General features: G+C 49.1%; 3 protein-coding genes and 2 long non-coding RNA genes across 5 annotated transcripts in view; 2 read left to right on the forward strand and 3 right to left on the reverse strand.

The window, feature by feature from the left end:
* The window catches only part of LOC306807319 (uncharacterized protein), a 180597-nt gene that overhangs the window by 126422 nt on the left and 34867 nt on the right, over positions 1-19308 (reverse strand). Inside the window, exons 5-6 of the mRNA XM_079316784.1 lie at positions 599-670; positions 412-510 (exon numbers count right to left, since the gene is read on the reverse strand). Of these exons, the coding sequence (XP_079172910.1) occupies positions 412-510; positions 599-670 (171 nt within the window). The remainder of the gene's footprint in view (positions 1-411; positions 511-598; positions 671-19308) is intronic.
* LOC306807336 overlaps positions 1-19308 on the forward strand; it is a 186822-nt gene that overhangs the window by 113010 nt on the left and 54504 nt on the right. The window lies entirely within an intron of this gene.
* The window catches only part of LOC306807333 (EF-hand and coiled-coil domain-containing protein 1-like), a 43392-nt gene continuing 25434 nt past the window's right edge, over positions 1351-19308 (reverse strand). The window contains 1 exon segment of the mRNA XM_079316806.1: positions 1351-1568. Coding sequence (XP_079172932.1) covers positions 1563-1568 — 6 coding nt within the window. The 3' untranslated portion in view covers positions 1351-1562.
* LOC306807345 overlaps positions 11482-19308 on the reverse strand; it is a 31367-nt gene continuing 23540 nt past the window's right edge. Inside the window, exon 3 of the long non-coding RNA XR_013775702.1 lies at positions 11482-11879. This is a non-coding gene — a long non-coding RNA (uncharacterized lncRNA). The remainder of the gene's footprint in view (positions 11880-19308) is intronic.
* LOC306807327 (EF-hand and coiled-coil domain-containing protein 1-like) overlaps positions 18056-19308 on the forward strand; it is a 56317-nt gene continuing 55064 nt past the window's right edge. The window contains 4 exon segments of the mRNA XM_079316799.1: positions 18056-18275; positions 18278-18355; positions 18358-18450; positions 18453-18709. Coding sequence (XP_079172925.1) covers positions 18098-18275; positions 18278-18355; positions 18358-18450; positions 18453-18709 — 606 coding nt within the window. The 5' untranslated portion in view covers positions 18056-18097.

Genomic DNA, 19308 nt, shown 5'->3' on the forward strand with positions numbered 1-19308 from the left:
CATTCCCCTTTGGGGAGGTGCCATTCTCAGCAGGCAATGCTTGTCAAAGTCATGGATATGGATCAGGATATCATAGAAATTTTCTGGATTTGCCAGGGCCCTCCCTTCTTCAAAAGCTGCCCTTATTGATCTACCCCAAGAACAGGAAATTTCAGGGATCTCAGGTTGTGCATGGCCCCTGGGACACTTTGGGCTCCCTGTGAGCTAATGCCATAGGCCTCCCTGCAGAGGCTGGGGAGAAGCTGCAGCCAGGCCAGGCTGGGAAACAGCCCTGCAGGGTGTGACAGCAGCAGCGGGGCAGCGAGGCTGCCATGGATCCCTTTCCGCTGTGCCGGGCATGGCGTGTCCAGATGTGCAGAGAAAGCCCCCGGCTGCTGAGTGTCAGGAGAAGGCTGAGGGAAATGCACCCACCACGGCGTCTCTCCAGATCACTCAGCATCTGATCCAGAAAATCGGATGCCTCCAGAGACTCACTATTTCCTATTTGTTTGTTCTTCTTTCTCAGGGAACCTTAAGAGAAGATATTTCAATTTTTTCAGGAATGGATCCCACAAAAGCAGCGCTCAGCCTGTGGGGTCAGCAGGGATACACTACTCACCCCTGTGACGGGAGCTGAGCTTGTGTGCAGCATCCAGCAAAGGACCAGGAAAAGTCTTCCCTACAGACACACCTGTAACTCAACAGCCACAGAAGCTTCAGTCACCTGGTTCCTACTAGGTTGTCGATAATTATTCCTTGGTGGGACAGTGAGAACATACCGTCAGGAGGCTCCAGAGACTGCAGATCTTCATGAAGCCCAGCTACTTGAGAAGCTGTCCAAGCACTCTCCCCTAGAAAGGAGCACAGATGAGAAGAATTTCCATGGTGTGTTGGGACCATGCCTTAGGGACCTGGGCACTGCCAGGGGGCAGGTAAGGTTGTAAGACGCTGATGTGAACGGAGAAGGCCAAAGCTGCAGATGGGCCTGGGGAGCTCTGGACAGACTCATGGTCACTCTGCCCCCTATTTCTATGCCCTGTGCAAGATCCCTGCAGTTGCAGCACCCAGGGCTTCTGGGGCTTCTGTCAGTCCCAGTGAGGATAACCTCCATAAAAGCCTTGGGAAAATTGCAGCAGGCAGTGCAACAACCATCCTTTCTAACCCCACTCTGTCCATCATCATGGCTAGCTCCCCCAGCCCCAGGGGACAGAGTCAGGCCCTGTCAGGACACCCTGGAGCCCTGATCTCCCCCTCTGCCCTTTCCCCATCATGGGCACCCCTTGCAGCCCCTCCCAGGTTTTGGGCAGTGTCTCCCACAGAGGGAGCCCAGCAGGACTGCTCAGTAGCCGAGTGCCCTGAGCCTGCTCGGGATAATTCCTCTGGGCTGTGCCGCTCTTGTGCGGGCTGTGCCCGCTCTGCCCAGCAGCAGAGATGGCAGCTCAAGGCTCAGCAGGGCTCAGGCCCAGAGGCACAGCAATTACCTCCTGTCACTGTGCCTGGCATGGCCTCCATTCCTGCAGCAGAGGCTGGAACAGAACCACTGCCTCCTCGGGGAAATGCTTCTTTCAGGCCAGTCTTTCCTTTCATTGCTGGATGAAGGGACAACAGGATCAGATGGAGCCATTCCCCACTGGGGAAATGCCATCCTTAGGAGGCAATGCTTGTGAAAATCATGGATATGGATCAGGATATCATAGAAATTTTCTGGATTTGCCAGGGCCCTCCCTTCTTCAAAAAGCTGCCCTTACTGATCTACCCCAAGAACAGGAAATTTCAGGGGATCTCAGGGTGTGCATGGCGTGAGGAGCACTTTGGGCTCCCTATGAGCTGATGGCAAGGGCCTTCCTGCAGAGGCTGGGGAGAAGCTGCAGCCAGGCCAGGCTGGGAAACAGCCCTGCAGGGTGTGACAGCAGCAGCGGGGCAGCGAGGCTGCCATGGATCCCTTCCCGCTGTGCCGGGCACAGCGTGTCCAGATGTGCAGGGAAAGCCCCCGGCTGCTGAGTGTCAGGAGAAGGCTGAGGGAAATGCAGCCACCACGGCGTCTCTCCAGATCACTCAGCATCTGGTCCAGAAGTCTCTCTCCCTCCAGCCGTTTATTGTCTTCCATGTATGGGTTGTCCCAACTAGGTGAACCTTAATGGAAAGTAGTTCCATTTCTGATGCAGGCTGCAGTGGCAGTGGGTGCAGTTAGTACTTCAAGGCACTCCACCAGCTCTGCCTTCCACTTAGGAGCAGGGGCAGAGGCAGCACGTGCATCCAGTGGCCACACACTGGGATGGAAGAGCCTCTTTCAGGGCAGACAGCAGAGAAAAGATGCCCTGGAGCTGCCAGCAGCCCTGAATCCAGTCCCTGCCAGAGCCAGGGCTTGGGAGTGGCAGCATGAACAGCTCAGGCTGCCTGGATCCAGCCAAGGAGCCACACAAGGCTAAGCCCTGGGCCCTTTTCTTCCCTCTTTGCTCTTCTGTGTGGCTGCACAGAGCACATGGAAGGAGACACTGGCATTGCACATGGGAGGAGCATTGACAGCTAAATGCTCCTTCCTCCCACTGACAGCGAACCGGTGGGATCACTCAGGGCTCCAGAAGGGAGCAGGGCAAAGTTTCCAGAATCCCTGAACCCTGAAATAACCTTAAGGGAAGAGGCACCTGAGTGAGCTCTTGCTGCACTGTTTTACTGTCAGGAAAGGGATGCTGAGAACTTGCCTCCAGAAAATCTCATATGATTGAAACTGTCATCCATCCAAGCTGCAGGAACAACATTCTCAGCTTGCTCATCTAGAAGGGAACACAGATCAGAAGCATTTTTGTGGTGTGATGTAATCTCCTTCTGCCTTAGGGAACTGGGTTCTGCAAGGGGATCAGGTAAGCCTTTGGGAGCCACATGTGAATGGATATGGCCAAAGCTGCCAAGGGTCTGAGAAGCTCTTGGCTGGCTCTGGTCACTCTGCACATTCTTTCCATGGTGCAACATCCCTGGCTGGACGAGAGCAGCCCAGGGCCCCTGTGGGCTCTCTCCCTCCCACAAAGGAAAGCCTCCCTGTAGCCCTATGCAAAACCATTCCCAACACTTCCTGGGGAGAAGGGAGCGCTGTCCCAGGAAAGGGGAGCCAGGCCGCCGGCTCACCTGCTCCCCGCGCTGGCCACGGAGCTGCCTGGGCAGCCCTGGCAGGCAGGGCCACAGCCAGGAGGAGCAGGAGGAAGAGGCGCAGAGCAAGGGCCATGGTGCCTTGCCCTCTGCCAGTGCCGCAGCTCTTGCTGCCACCGCTGTGCTGCCACCGCTGTCCCAATGTCAGCACCACTGCCACCGCCGCCGCTGCTGCCGCAACAGCTGTGCTCCAGGACTGACTGCTCGGTGCCTGTGGTGCTGTGCAACCCCGGGGCTCTGGGACCTCTGTGACCTCAGAGCCTGCTGTGACCTCAGCCTGCTGTCACGCCGGAGCCTGCTGTGACATCATGGCCTTAGCGGTATCCCCACAGTGTCCCCCCATCTGCATGGATGGGCTGCGGTAATTGTAAATGTTTTGTTTTATCAAAAAGCCATTGCTTAAGCAAAACTTTTATTCTGCCTGTTGACATTGCTGATCAGGCTGTGTCGCTGGAAATGCTCTTGGTGGCTTCCTTTTTTTCTGGGCATGCCAGTGGAGGAGGTGCAGGCCCAGATGATGCCATTGATGGAGATGTGCCCTGAGCCCAGGGATGCTCATCACGAGCTCCCCCAGCGCCTTGAGGCCTCTGGTCACAGCAGCCCCTGCCCGGCTCCTGCCTGCCCGCACCGAGGGCATCCATGGCTGCTCGTGGAGATGGAGCTCAGCCAGTGCTGGTGCCACGTGGGCTGTGCTGATGCTACCACCCAGAAATAGATGGAACAACTCCATTAATTTGAATATAAAACATGGGTATAGCCCTGACCTGGCAGACAGGGGCCGCCAACTTCAGTCTGGGATGGGGAACAGGGCCAGGGGGCTTGGGGAGAGGGGTTCTTGTTTTGGAGGTGTGGGTGCTGGGACACGCTCAAGAGAGGAGTGCAGACAGGGCCGAAGGGAGCTGACGTGAAGAACTGGAATCAGTCAGGATCTGATTGCCTGAGCTCTTTGGCTTCTCTTCTGCATGTGCACAGGAGCACCTGAGGAGAGAGCAGTGTCTGAGGCCCCAGCTGCCCCTGGCACACAGGGAACCTCGTGCCCAGCAGGGCCCAGAGCTGGCAAGGCTCCCCAGCACGGCTGGAGCTGCTGGCACAGCTTGGCCCAGCTGGACAGCTGCCCCTCAAGGCCCCGGCCAGCAGGGGATGGCTCTGGGCAGGGTCCCTGGCCAGGAGCAGCCCCAGAGCGCCTCTGCCTTTCAAGGGCAATCTGGTCCCCGCTCTTTCTCCTCCCCACCTTGCTCTGCCTCTGCCCGCTGCTCCTGGGGTTGCTCTTGGCCACGCAGCCTCAGCGGGAGCCAGCACTGGCTGCAGCCCCAGCGGCTCCCCAGGACAAGGCCCAGCAATTGGGAGGCCAATGAAAGCACTGGGCAGCAGCAGAACCCTCAGCAGAGTTATGTGGATAACCACTGACCATCCACAACTCCACAGCAGCCTCACTGGCAATGTTTCCTATCATCAGGCTTAAAAGAAACTTTTTGAGGCAGAAGTCAGCAAAACACTCACCATTTCCTCTTCCAGCAGTACCAGATTCCGGCAAAGAACATCATCATGATCAGTGTCCCTCCTGCCACAATGCCCAGTAACTTATCCAAACAGTGTTTTCCACAGCAGAAAGCTCTTCTCATGTTTTTCCAGATATTTTCAGCACGTGTTAGAGTGCCAGCTGCCTCTGTGGGAGCAATGGGAGACTGAGCCCGTGCTGTGCTCCATTGCTGAGCTGGCAGCTCGCTGGATACAGCCAGGACGTTCTCTGTTTCCCCCAGAGCTTGGCCTGGGTCACCTTGGCCCCTCTTGGATCAGGACTCTCATCCACGAACCCTGGAGACTACATGGGATAATTCATCTGTGTTGTGCTGGTTTTCTGAGGCAATATTTGAATATTTGAATGTTCTGTATCCAAATATTACCTATTCCAATATTTCAATATTCCAATATTCTAATATTCTATTATTCCAATACTCCAATATTCCATATTCCAATATCCCACATTCCAATATGCCAATATTCCAATATTCTAATATTCCAATATTCCATATGCTAATATTCCATTATTGCCATTTTCCAATGTTCCAATATTCCACAATCAATTAATTCCAATAGTTTCCATATTGCAGTATTCCATATTCCACTATCCCAATAGAGGAATATAAATATTCCAATATTTCAATATTCCATTATTCCTATAATCCAATATTTAAATATTCCACATTACAATATTTTAAGATTGGAATATTCCAGTATTCCAATAATCAAAAATTTCAATATTCCAATATTCCAGTATTCTAATACTCCAATATTCCATATTCCAATATTCCACATTCCAATACTTCAATATTCCAATATCCTAATATTCCAATATTCCATATGCCAATTTTCCAATATTCCCATTTTCCAATGTTCCAATATTCCACAATCTATTAATTCCAATATTTTCAATATTCCAATACTCCATATTCCAATATTCCCATAATCCAATATTCCAATATTCTGCAATCCAATATTCCAATATTTACAATATTCCAATATTACAATGTTCCAATATTACATATTCCAATATTACATATTGGAATATATTCCATTATTCTAATATTTAAATATTTCAACATTCCACGTACCAATATTTCAATATTGGAATAATCTATATATCAATTTTTCATTATTCCAATGTTCCATATCCCAATATTCCAAAATTCCATATTCCGATATTCGCATATTCCAACATTCCATATTCCAGTACTCCAGTATCTGAATATTTCAAATTCCAATATTGCACATTCTAATATTCCCTATTCATATGTTCATTTTTCCCAATATTCTCATATATCAATATTTCAATATTCCACATTCCAATATTTCTATATTCCACATTCCAATATTTCCATATTTCAGCATTCCCATATTCCAATGTTGCAATATTGCAATATTCCAATATTCCACAATCCTATACTCCATATTCCCATATTGCAATATTCCTCATACCAATATTCCAGTATTCCAATATTCCATATTCCAAGGTTCCAGGGTTCCATGATTCCAATACTCCACATTCCAATATTCCAATATTTCCACAGCGCAGTATTCCAATATTCCATATTTCAAGGTTCCAAGGTTCCAAGATTCCAATACTCCACATTCCAGTATTTCCATATTGGAGTATTCCATATTCCATATTCCAATATTCCACTATTCCCGTATTCCAATATTTGACATGGCAATATTCCAATTTTCCACATTCCAATATTCCAATATTCTGATATTCCATTTTTCCAATATTTTAAATATTCCCTATTTCGATATTCTAATATTCCATATTTCAATAATTTGATATGCCGCATAAAATATTCCAATATTATCATATTCCAATATTCCCATATTCCCATATTCCACATTTGCCTATTACTATATTCCACATTCCCATAATCCAATATTCCAATTTCAACATTTCAAGATTTCAATATTCCAATAATCCAATATTCAAATATTCCATATTCCAGTATTTCAGTATTCCATTATTGCCGTATTCCAATATTTCAATATTCCACATTCCAATATTTCAATATTCCATATTCCACTATTCAATATTCCATATTCCAATATTCAAATATTCCAATATTCCATATTCCAGTACTCCAACATCGGAATATTTCAAATTCCAATATTCCGCATTCCAATATTCCAATATTCTAATATTCCATACTCCTATCTTCAATTTCTCCAATATTCCCCTATATCAATATTTCAGTATTCCACATTCTAATATTTCCATATTCCAGCATTCCCATATTCCAATATTCCAATATTCCTATTATCGAGTATTCCAATATTCAAGATTCCAGTATTCTAGCATTCCAATTTTCCAATAGTCCAATATTACATTTTAAATTCATTACAATATTTCCAATAATCCATATACTTATATTCCAATATTCCTTATTCCAATATTTCAATATTCCATTATTCCCATATTTCAATATCGAAATATTCCATATTCTAACATTCCAATATTCCAATATTCTCATATTCCAATCGTCTATATTTCCAATACTCCATAATCCCATAATGAAATATTCCACATTTAATATTCCATTATTATATTCCAATATTATATTCCAATAATATTCCAATATCCTAAGATTCCAATATTGTAATATTCCAGTATAGTAATATTCCATATTCCAATATACAAATGTTAAATTATTCCTCATCCTTATATTCCATATTCCCATATTCCAATAGTCTCATATTCTGTATTCCAGTATTTTGATAGTGAAATATTCCACATTCCAATATTCCCTATTCCAATATTCCCTATTCCAATATTCCACATTGCAATATTTTAATATTCCATATTCTTATATTCTATATTCCAATATTGGAATATTCAAAATTCCAATATTCTATATTGCATTAATCCCATATTCCAATTTTTCAATATTCCACATTCCAATATTTCAATTTCCACAATTCCAATATTGGAATATTCCATTATGCAATATTCCAAGATAGCACATTTCCAGGACTCCAATATTCCAATATTCCAATATTAGATATTCCAATATTGCAATATTCCAGTTTTCAATATTCCAGTGTTACAATATTGTAATATACCAATATTCCATATTCTAATATTGTATATTCCGATATTCCATATTCCACTATTCCAATACTCCATTTTGCATTATTCCAATATAGGAATATACAATATTCCAATATTCCCATATTCCAATATTCCCATATTCCAATATTCAATATTCCAATATTCCAATAATCCAAATTTAAATAAAACAATAATGGAATTGTCTGTATTCCAATTATCCACATTCCAATACTCCATATATCCATATTGCAATATTCCATATTCCCATATTGTGATAGTCCCACATTTCCGTACTCCCATATTCTAATATTGCAATATTCCATATACCAATACTCCAATTATCCCATATTTTAATGTTCCAATATTCCACTATTCCCTTCACCAATATTCCATATTCCAAAATTGCAATATTCCATGTTCCAATATTTCAATATTCCAATATTCTAACATTCCATATTCCAATATTCCAATATTCCATATTCCAGTCTTCCCATAATGGAATACTCCATATTCCTATATTCCAATATTTCCAACATTCCAGATTCTAATAATTCATATTCCCATATTCCAATATTCCAATATCCCCATTGACCAATATTCCAATATTCTACTTCCCATTATTCTCATATTCCAATATTTCAAAATTCCACATTCCAATATTTCAATATTGGAATATTCTATATCCCAATATTCTAATATTCGAACACTTCCATACTCTATATTCCAATATTCCAATATTTCAAGATTCCATATTCCAATATTTTAATATTCGCTTATTCCCATATTCCAATGTTCCACATTCCAAAATTTCAACATTGGAATATTCCTATATTCCCACATTTCAATATTCCTATATTCCCATATTGCAGTATTGCACATTCCATTTTTGCAATATTCCCTATTCCCATATTCTACGTTCCAATATTCCAATGTTCCAATTCCAATATTCCAATATCCCACATTCCAATACTCCAATATTCCATATTCCAATACTCTAATAGTACATATTCCAATATTCCCATATTCCAATATTCAAATATCCCACATTCCAGTATTCTAATATTCCAATATTTCATATTCCATTGCTCCAATATTCCACATTCCAATATTATAAATGCAAATATTCCAATATTCCAATATTCCTACTTCCAATATTCCATATTCAAATATTCCAATAAACCAATATTCCAATAAACCAATATTCCATATTCCAGTTATTTTCCAGTGTGTTTGTCGTGGAACTACTATAAAGCTTACAATCAGAGAATTGAGTTGGAAGGGACCCCCAAGGGACATTCAGTTCAGCTCCTGACCTTGCACAGACACCTGAAAATCCCACCCTGTTCCCGTTGTCCAAATATTCTTTGAGCTCTGGCAGCCCTGGGCTTGTTCCCATTCATTGGGAGCATGTTCAGTTCCTAACCTGGAGAAAAACCTTTCCCCAGTTCCCAGCCTGTCCCTCCCCTGACCATTCCAGCTGTTCTTCTCGCATAAGGAATTTTTCCCATTTACATAGGACCCGATTTTTTCTGGGTTTGGGCAGGACAGAGATTGAGTGGAGCCAATTTTTATGGGATCTTCCTTCTTCATGGCAGCTCTTTCGAGATCTGAGTAGCAGCAGCTTGCATTTGGGCAGGGAAGGGAGACTTTTCCTTTGGGAAGGGGGATAAGCGTGTGGGGAATAACGAAGTACAAAACCCCCAAATTTCCCACAAGGTTAAGCATTCTTAGGTATAACTAAATACAAAATACTCAAGCCCAAATTTCCAGCAAATTTAAGCTTTCTGGGGAATAACTAAGTACAAAATACCCAACTTTCCAGAACGATGAAGCATTCTGGAAAATAACTAAGTAGAAAATGGCCAACATTCCAGAAAGGCTAAGCATTTTCTACTCCCTCTAACCTCAGTAGCAGAAGCATGGATTTACCTTTCTTTAAAATACAAAATGGTTGTAGCTTAGGAAGTTCTGCTTTATTTTCTTCTTTGTTTGAGATTTGTCTGTTTTGTTGGGGTTTTTTGTGTGGTTTTTTTTTGGTTTTCTTTTTTTATGTGGGTATTTTTGGTTTTTTTGGGGGGGGGGTTTGTTATGTTTTGGTTTGCTTATTTGGTTTTTTTTGGGGGGGGGTGGTGGTTTTTTGTGGGTTTTTTTTGGTGTGTTTATTTTTATTTTTTTTTTAGCTGAGAGTCTTCAAACTGGCCAAGTCCTGGCCCACTCTGAACATGCTGATAAAAATCACTGGCAACTTTGGTAGCACGATGTTAGAAGTTTTTTTTTTTGCTGGATGAGGACTTTAAACAATCACGTGTAAATAAGCATTTGTTGATATCTGATTAGGAAGAGCGAATGATCCAGCAACACACACAAAACTTCTTCAAGGCAGGTTTATTGAAAGGCCACCACACTTCTACAGGATGGATTATGCAATACACAATAGAAAAGGTTTATTGCTCTAAGAAGGCAACACCTTTTTGAAAAGATGCTTTCTGCAAAATATCACAAGACACACACACTGCTCTGTGATAAACACTAGGTGTTAATCTGTGTTATTCATACTTCTTTCTCTTGTTTACCTTTGAGAAAATTCAGCCTTGGAAAGATCTGAGCTGGAGATGAGAAAACCAACAGCCTTCAGCAGTGTCCACAAGCATTTTGCAATAAAAGCTGAAGATACGAAACTGGGGATAGACCTGCACCTGAGGGGAAAAAGAAGCTAAAGGAAGCAAAAGCTGGCATTATAACAGCCAGAAAATTCCATCATTTCATGAACAGGGAAAGGTCCTGAGTATTAAAATGAGGATGGAGGTTTCTTCTAAAAGCTGCCGACTGGCTCAGTCATGAGATGCTGTTGTGTGCAGGAGCTGCAGTGGAACTGCACTCCTCACTGCTTACAGCCAGTGCTGGCTCCCACTGAGGCTGCGTGGCCAAGAGCAGCCCCAGGAGCAGCGGGCAGAGGCAGAGCAAGGCGGGGAGGAGAAAGAGGGGATGGCTCTGGGCAGGGTCCCTGGCCAGAAGCAGCCCCAGAGCGCCTCTGCCTTTCAAGAGCAATCTGGTCCTCGCTCTTTCTCCTCCCCACCTTGCTCTGCCTCTGCCCGCTGCGCCTGAGCAGGGCTAATAATGAGGGATTATTCTTTCATGAAAGGCACATTTAGAAGTTGCCTTCAGCATGCACCACGATCTTCACATTGTGACTGGCTAGGACTTCCAGTCAATCCATGACTTGATCCCAGTCTAGATGGGAGCACAGATCAGAAGACTTTTCATGGTGTGCTGGATTCCCCATGTGCTTGAGGCAACTGGGCACTGCATGGAGTCCTCAGTGGGAGCAGCCACGGCCTCATTTGTAACCCCGGTGTCTCCTGTGCCTCAGAGCAGCCGTGGCTGTGAATGTGTCACTGGCTGCAGAACAGGGCCAGGGCTAGCGAGGCCCTTGTTGGGCCTCCAGTGCTGATGGCAGCCCCATCGAAGCGCGGGGCCGCGGCCCTTCCCCACCGGGACCCTGACCTGGCCCGGCCCGGCCTCAGGACCCGGCCAGACCAGGGCACAGAGACTGCAGAGGCCCCGCTGGCCCCGAGGGATGGGCTCTGCCCATGGCTCCCGAGGGATGGGCTGTGCCCATGGCCCCCGAGGAATGGGCTCTGTCCATTGCCCCCGAGAGCTGGGCTGTGCCCATGGCCCCCGAGGGATGGGCTCTGACCATGGCCCCCGAGGGATGGGCTTTGCCTGCTGCTGCTCCTGCAGACCCGCAAAAAAAAATTCTCTGTGTTTGAAAGTGAAAAACAAAGATAACATGAGGTGTCTTTTGGTCTCAGGAGTCCTGTGCCCAGCTGCAGCCAGCCCAGCCCTGGCTGTGCCAGACAAGGAGCTCTTCCAGTGCTGCTGGTGGCATCCAGACACCAGAGGTGAAAGCCAAAGGTGATGCTGGACTCAGGCTCTGCCTGGGCTGCAGGGCCCCAACTCTTGCCCTGGCTAAAGGAAGGGGCCAGTCCCTTTGCCAACAGAGAGTCCTGTTATGCGTCCTGGTGGCACCATGTGTACAGGAATTAGTTGGTAATGCAGCTGTTGCATGGAAAAGGCACATGTGCATGGAGATGCAAGATGACAGATCCAGTTCATCCAGGCTGAAGTTTTTGGCTGGTCTTGAGAATGGGGAGAATCATTCCTGTAGAGAGAGCAGTGTCTGAGGCCCCAGCTGCCCCTGGCACACAGGGAGCCTCGTGCCCAGCAGGGCCCAGAGCTGGCAAGGCTCCCCAGCACAGCTGGAGCTGCTGGCACAGCTTGGCCCAGCTGGACAGCTGCCCCTCAAGGCCCCGGCCAGCAGGGGATGGCTCTGGGCAGGGTCCCTGGCCAGGAGCAGCCCCAGAGCGCCTCTGCCTTTCAAGGGCAATCTGGTCCCCGCTCTTTCTCCTCCCCACCTTGCTCTTCCTCTGCCCGCTGCTCCTGGGGCTGGTCTTGGCCACGCAGCCTCAGCGGGAGCCAGCACCGGCTGCAGCCCCAGCGGATCCCCGGGACAAGGCCCAGCAATTGGGAGGCCAATGAAAGCACTGGGCAGCAGCAGAACCCTCAGCAGAGTTATGTGGGCAACCACTGACCATGCACAACTCCACAGCAGCCTCAGTGGCAATGTTTCCTGTCTACAGCTGCCAGAAAATGAATCAGTTTGAGGGGGAGAGCAACAAAACACTCACCAGTTTCTCTTCCAGTGAGGCCAAGCTCCATAGCAGGATAAAATGATGACAAGCTCCAAATGAAGCAGGACTGAAATGAACACTAGCCAGCAGCATGTATCCTTACAGAAACCATTTCCGAGGCCGTTCTGGAAATTGAGAACATGTGTTGACGTGCTGGCTCCATCTGTGGGAGAAATGGAGTGTCTGAGCCCGTGCTGTGTTCCACTGCAGAGCTGGCAGCTCTCTGGATACAGCCAGGACGCTCTCTGTTCCCCCAGAGCTGGGGCCTGGGGCACATTGGCCCCCCTGGCACAGGCTGTGCCACCCAACAAAGCCCAGAGGGCCGGGAGGAGAGCCCGGGGGCAGCGCAGCTGCTTGGGCAGTGGCTCCTTCCAGGGACCCGGGCCCAAGCCAGCCCTGAGCAGCCACTGCCAGCCCCGAGCCTCCCTGCCCCGTGACAGCTGCCCCAGCCCCAGGGGACACAGTCAGGCCCTGTCAGGACCCAGTGCAGCCCCTGCCCAGTCGGGAGCCAGGGCTGGCTGTGGCCCTGGGCTCATGGCAGGGCTCCTGCTCGGGGCTGCTCCTGTGCCTTGGGCCTCTGGGCACTCAGGGCAGCTCCAGGAGCAGCTGCAGCAGGAGGGACCTTGGTGCACAAGCTCCCTTTCCCAGGGGAATGAGCTCCAGAGGCTTCAAAGCCAGCCAGCCAGCCTGTGAGCCAGCTCGGAGTTCCCTAGACCCCTCTGCAGTGTTGGCTATGTTCATTCTCATCTGGCTAACACAGCCTTACACAACCTGACTGCATAGCCCAGTTCCCTCCCTAAGGATCAAGGGGATCCTAGCACACCATGGAAATGCTTCTGATCTGTGCTCCCTTCTAGATGAGAGGGCTGAGAATGTTGATCCAGCAGCTTGGATGGAGGAGAGTTTCGATCATTTGAGATTTCATGGAGGCAATTTCTCGGCATCCCTTTCCTCACAGTAAAATAGTTCTCAGTGTGGCAAGGGCTCACTCAGGTGCCGCTTCACTTAAGATCATCTCAGCGTTCAGGGATTCTGGAAAACTTGCCCTGCTCCCTTCTGGAGCCCTGGGTGATTCCACAGGATCTCTGTCAGTTGGAAGAAGAAGCATTTAGCGGTCGATGCTCTTCCCATGTGCAATGCCAGTGTCTCCTCCGGTGTGCTCTGTGCATCCACACATAAGATCAAGAGAGGGAAGGAAAGGGCCCAGGGCTGTGCCTTGTGTGCCTCCTTGGCTGGATTCAGGCAGCCTGAGCTGTTCCTGCTGCCACTCCCAAGCCCTGGACATGGCATGGGCTGGGTTCAGAGCTGCTGGCAGCTCCAGTGCATCTTTTCTCTGCTGACTGCCCTGAAAGAGGCTCTTCCATCCCAGTGTGTGGCCACTGGAGGCACGTGCTGCCTCTGCCCCTGCTCTTGAGCGAAAGGCAGAGCTGGTGGAGTGCCTTGAAGCACTCACTGCACCCACTGCCACTGCAGCCTGAATGAGAAATGGAACTATTTTCCATTAAGGCCCTCCTAGTTGGAACAACCCAGACATAGCAGACAAGAAATCGCTGGAGTCCGACAGACTTCTGGAACAGATGCTGAGTGATCCGGAGAGACGCCGTGGTGGGTGCATTTCCCTCAGCCTTCTCCTGACACTCAGCAGCTGGGGGCTTTCCCTGCACATCTGGACACGCCGTGCCCGGCACAGCGGGAAGGGATCCATGGCAGCCTCGCTGCCCCGCTGCTGCTGTCACACCCTGCAGGGCTGTTTCCCAGCCTGGCCTGGCTGCAGCTTCTCCCCAGCCTCTGCAGGAAGGCCTTTGGCATCAGCTCACAGGGATCCCAAAGTGTCCCATGGGCCATGCACACCCTGAGATCCCCTGAAATTTCCTGGCCGTTGCGTAGATGAGAAAGGGCAGCTGTTTGGGAAAGGGTGGGTCCTGAAGCAGCTCCGGAACCCTCGGCATTTTCACTGTCCTTCTCCATGTCTTTGAAAAATTTTGCCTAGATAGGACCAGCACAACACAGAGAAATTATCCCTAGATAAGACCAGCACAACACAGAGAAATTATCCTATGCAGTCTCAAGGGTTTGTGGAAGGAGCAGCCCTATGCCAAGGGGGGCCAAGATGCCCCATGCCCAGCTCTGGGGGAAACAGAGAATATCCTGGCTATATCCAGTGAGCTTCCAGCTCAGCAATGGAACACAGCATGGGCTCAGGCTCCCCATTGCTCCCACAGATGCAGCCAGCACCTCAACACAAGCTGAAAGTAATTGGAAAAGCATGAGAAGAAATTTCTGCCAGGGAACACACTGTTTGGCTAAGTTAATGGCCATTGTGGCTGGTGGGACACTGATCCTGATGATGTTCTTTGCTGGAATCATGTATTGCTGGAAGAGAAAACAGTGAGTGTTTTGCTGATCTCTGCCTCAAAGAGCATCTTTTAAAAGCTGCTGATAGGAAACATTTCCAGTGAGGCTGCTGTGGAGTTGTGCATGGTCAGTGGTTGTCCACATAACTCTGCTGAGGGTTCTGCTGCTGCCCAGTGCTTTCATTGGCCTCCCAATTGCTGGGCCTTGTCCCGAGGAGCAGCTGGGGCTGCAGCCAGTGCTGGCTCCCACTGAGGCTGCGTGGCCAAGACCAGCCCCAGGAGCAGCGGGCAGAGGCAGAGCAAGGTGGGGAGGAGAAAGAGCGGGGACCAGATTGCCCTTGAAAGGCAGAGGCGCTCTGGGGCTGCTCCTGGCCAGGGACCCTGCCCAGAGCCATCCCCTGCTGGCCGGGGCCTTGAGGGGCAGCTGTCCAGCTGGGCCAAGCTGTGCCAGCAGCTCCAGCCGTGCTGGGGAGCCTTGCCAGCTCTGGGCCCTGCTGGGCACGAGGCTCCCTGTGTGCCAGGGGCAGCTGGGGCCTCAGACACTGCTCTCTCCACAGTCATCCTGCTGCAGCTCCAGCATTCCGGCCGAGAAGGCGCGACTCCCCCTCACCCCCAGAGAGCCCAAGGACCACCTGGTTTGACCTCTCTCAGACACGGCCTCAGCAGCAGCAGCCGCCCAGGAAAGCAGAGCACCAGCCCTCTGTGCCTCCCCCACGGCCCCCCAGCCCGGCTGTAAAGCAGAAGCCTCCCAAGATTCCCCCACCTCCTCCCCTGCCCAGCCAGCTGCCCTGGTCCCGCTAGGACTTAAACTGGGCCAGCCACTCAGCACTTGGGCCACCAACAGCTTGGGGCATCTGCTCTTCCCTGCTAATAACAGCTGCTACCTATGGGTAACATCCAGAGGCAGTTTTCATACTGTTCTACCTTCAAGAGGAAGAGCTGAAAATTCTTCCCATGCCCTGTCTCATCCTTTGCTGTTTTGATTTTCATACAGCTGGGTGCTGGCTAAATCTCTTCAAAGAACTTGTTTAGCTCGGCATGTTTTACCCCACCTGTCGAGAGAAAAAAATAAAAATATAATTTTTCAATTCAAACTTTATTTTCAGTGTGGCTGGGCACTCACACTTTGAGCAATTAATTTTCCATGGTACCTCTTCCCTTTCCCTTACTATCTACAAAAAGTACATCTGGACATGAAAATTATCACTATTACTGAGATTCACCTCAAAGCCCAGAGGAGAATCTAGCACAAAATATTCTCCCTGTGTACTGCACAACAAGAAATATTCAGAGGAAAGTACAGTGGCAGCTGAGGCTTGTGGAACTCCCAGAATACTGAGCCTGCAGAGGAGGCAAACAGCCCTGGCAGTGGCTGAGGGGATTTCTCCTCACAGACTCCTCTGGAAGTGTGTCCCTTCAGGAAGAGAAGGCTTTTAAACCTTTGTCTTTCCTTCTTCCTGTACTAAAATTTAGGGCTTTTCCTGAGGAAATACTGAGATACAAACAATTCTCCATTCCTCACCAAAGCTACTCTGTTGCTCAACTTATCTTCAAGAGCAAAACCAAAGGTTGTCAGAGATTTCCCATCAAAGCCTATTTGCAGATGTTTTAGATAAAAACGAGATGAAGGTGAATTAAATATGATTAAAAGAAGCGATATTTATTTTGCAACCAAAATACGGTCCTCAATCACCACAATCAAACACAGGGACAGCGCTGAACCCAGGCTCCGCACCAGCTGAACACACTCTGATCTGAGCTCTATTACATCAGATCCCCCCCCCGTTCACAAAACTTCGTTGTTCAGCTTAGCTTGTATACAGTTTTTTAGCCTGGAGTGGAGGTCTTTGTCGGTTTTTTTTGTTTTTTTTTTTGTTCCACATATTCATGTGGTTTTCTTTTCCTGCGTTTGGATGGAGAAAACTGTATTTTGGGATATGACTGTCGTGAATGTAGCAGGGCCAAGGCCTTTAATAGGGGGTCACAGGGAGTAGGCCCTACGCCTGCTGCTGCTGCTGCCAGGCAACGCCGGGAGAAGGTCCTGCTGATCCCGACGAATGTAGGGATGGGAGTGTCAGCCTCACGGACACGTCCAAGATCTCAACAGTGGCTCATTGGTCTGGGGGTGTCATTCTTCTTAACTGCCCTTAGGTTGCGGTGATTAAACAGTTACAAAGGACATATTGCAGGTGACTTGGCTTGTTAGTTTAGATGATCTGTGAACTTGGGTTTGGTGTTGGTTGACTATTTCTGTGAATCTTTTCTTCAACAACAACTTCCAGTAATGGTGGTACTGGGAAACTTCTGGAGATTTACATATAGGGTGTGGCTAACTTGATAGGCAGGCAGCAGCAGGCCGGAAATGAGGTAAGGGAAAGGGCGGAAATGGTAAGGCCCGAAATGAGGTAAGGGGAAGGGCGGAAGGAGGAAGTAACTGGGATAGGGGAAATACAATAAATCAGGGTTTGAATTACATAGGGACTACACATTTAACTGGGGAAAAGAACATAACAACTTGATCAAAGAACCAACAAACGAATGAGTGGATAGAACGATAAGGTAAGCAACAATCTTTTTAACTCTTCTAGCAATGTTGTTTTATGGTTTTCAGCTACGACTTTTTACCACAATGATGAATTCTGATGAAAGCTGGTTCTGGTTTTTGAGAATGTGGTATTCAGATGCAACTTGCAGGTCTTGGTTTACTGCAAACTGGCATTTAGATGTATTTTTCCCCATGCCCCAGCTTATCTTCATCGTGGTGCTTATTGGGCTCTTATCGTTTGGCTGTTCTCTGGACAGAGCCATCTCCACCCGCTATGTCTATTGCTTTGCTAATCACAGCTCTTCAGCTTTTGTTGGCAGTAACAGTGCAGCGATTAAGAAATATTTATTCCTCCCTTCGCAGCTTTTGGTTTTCAAGTTTTTTTATTATTTTATTCATGAAAACATTGTTTATTATACAATAATTTAAAACTTTACACGAATTACATTATATCATATATCACACAGAGAATCCCCAGCATATGGGAGCAACTATTTATTAGGATTAGTTGACTCAAAAGAAACCCAAACCTGTACCAAACAGCGTTTGGACTTGAATTCTTTTTCCTCACATATCAGCTGCACTGGTTTGCTCCTTTTATGTCCTAGAGGGAATATTAGAACGATTTGCTCTTGACAGGACTCCTTGCATGGCCCCCAGACCCGGCTCCTCACCACGCCGTGCCGGGGCTGTTACCGGAGCCTGTTGGCACCGCCTGGCTTTGGCAGCGTGTTCAGACCTTGGGCGGCGCTCAGGATGCTCGGGCAGCGCCGCGGGCCGGGCGGGCGCGATGGAGCCGCCTGAGGGCTGGGACCCCTACGGGCGGCCGGCCCGGCGCACGCAGCGGCTGCTCGGCGCCCTCGCCCGCCGCTCCGGGCTGGAGCGCGGCGTGGAGAACCAGAGCGTCGTGCTGGCCGCCGGCCTGGAGCAGCAGCTGCAGGAGATCTTCCAGCGCCTGCACTGCGCCGGGCGGGCAGCATCCCCGGCGAGGAGTTCCGCACGCTGTGCCGGGTGCCGGGGCCGCAGGAGGCGGCGGAGCCCGAGCGCTGCCGGGGCTGCGGGACGGGCTCTCGGCCGAGCTCACCTTCCGCCACTTCCACGCGCGGCTCCGCGGCCGCTTCAGCACCCGTGAGAGGCCGCGGCTGCGCTGGGCCGGGAGAGCGAGCGCAGCGAGAGCCAGATCCGCCCGCGCAGCCGCCGCCGCAGCCGCGCCCGCCCCGCCCAGCCCGAGCGGCGGCCGCCGGGGCCCCGCTCCCGAGAGCGCTGCCAGGAGATGGTGGCGCTGGAGCGGCCCGAGGAGCGCATCGCCGAGCTGCACGAGGAGAAGGGCAGCCTGCGGGAGCTGCTGGAGGACATGCGGGCCGCCCTGCGGAGCAGCGCTGCGCGGTGCCTGGCGCTGCAGGTGAGTCCGGGGCGGCTCCCGCACCGCGCTCCGGGGGCGGCTCGGGTGGCCCCGAGCGCTGCAGGAGAGATGCTGCTCCAGGAGTGTCAGTGTTTCTGACCCCTCCGCCTCCTGGCTGAGACCCAAGTTGCTCGTTCATGCTCGCCATTAACTTTTCAGCAAAGGGAGACTTTTAGGAGAAATGTATGGCGCCGGTGTGCCATTAAATCTGTTTGTGATGAGCACTGTTCAGAGTGTGGGGGAGTTCAGCTTAACAAAGCCACGGGTACAAACAATGCTGCTGCTGCTACTTCTCCTGCACGTGCAGCCGCAATGTGCTGATACCAGGTGCTGGATATGCACCACTGCTGGGTTTTTCCTGAAGTAAGAAAGAACTTCTGGATTCTCATCTGCACAAGAACATGCATTGCCTCAGTCCTAAGTGCCTCAGAAATATTAGAAGTATGTTTTCTTTGGACTGTAGTGACAAGGGCTCAGAGTTGGAGCCAGTTCTGTGGGCAGGCTGATGAATGGTCTGGGGCTCCTCTGCAGAGCCCCATTAATTCTGGGGCTGGTTCTTGCTGGTTCTGCTGTGCTGGCTCCAGCAAAACACATCCACA

Source organism: Erithacus rubecula, assembly GCF_903797595.1.
Source record: "Erithacus rubecula genome assembly, chromosome: 13".
Lineage (NCBI taxonomy): Eukaryota > Metazoa > Chordata > Aves > Passeriformes > Muscicapidae > Erithacus > Erithacus rubecula.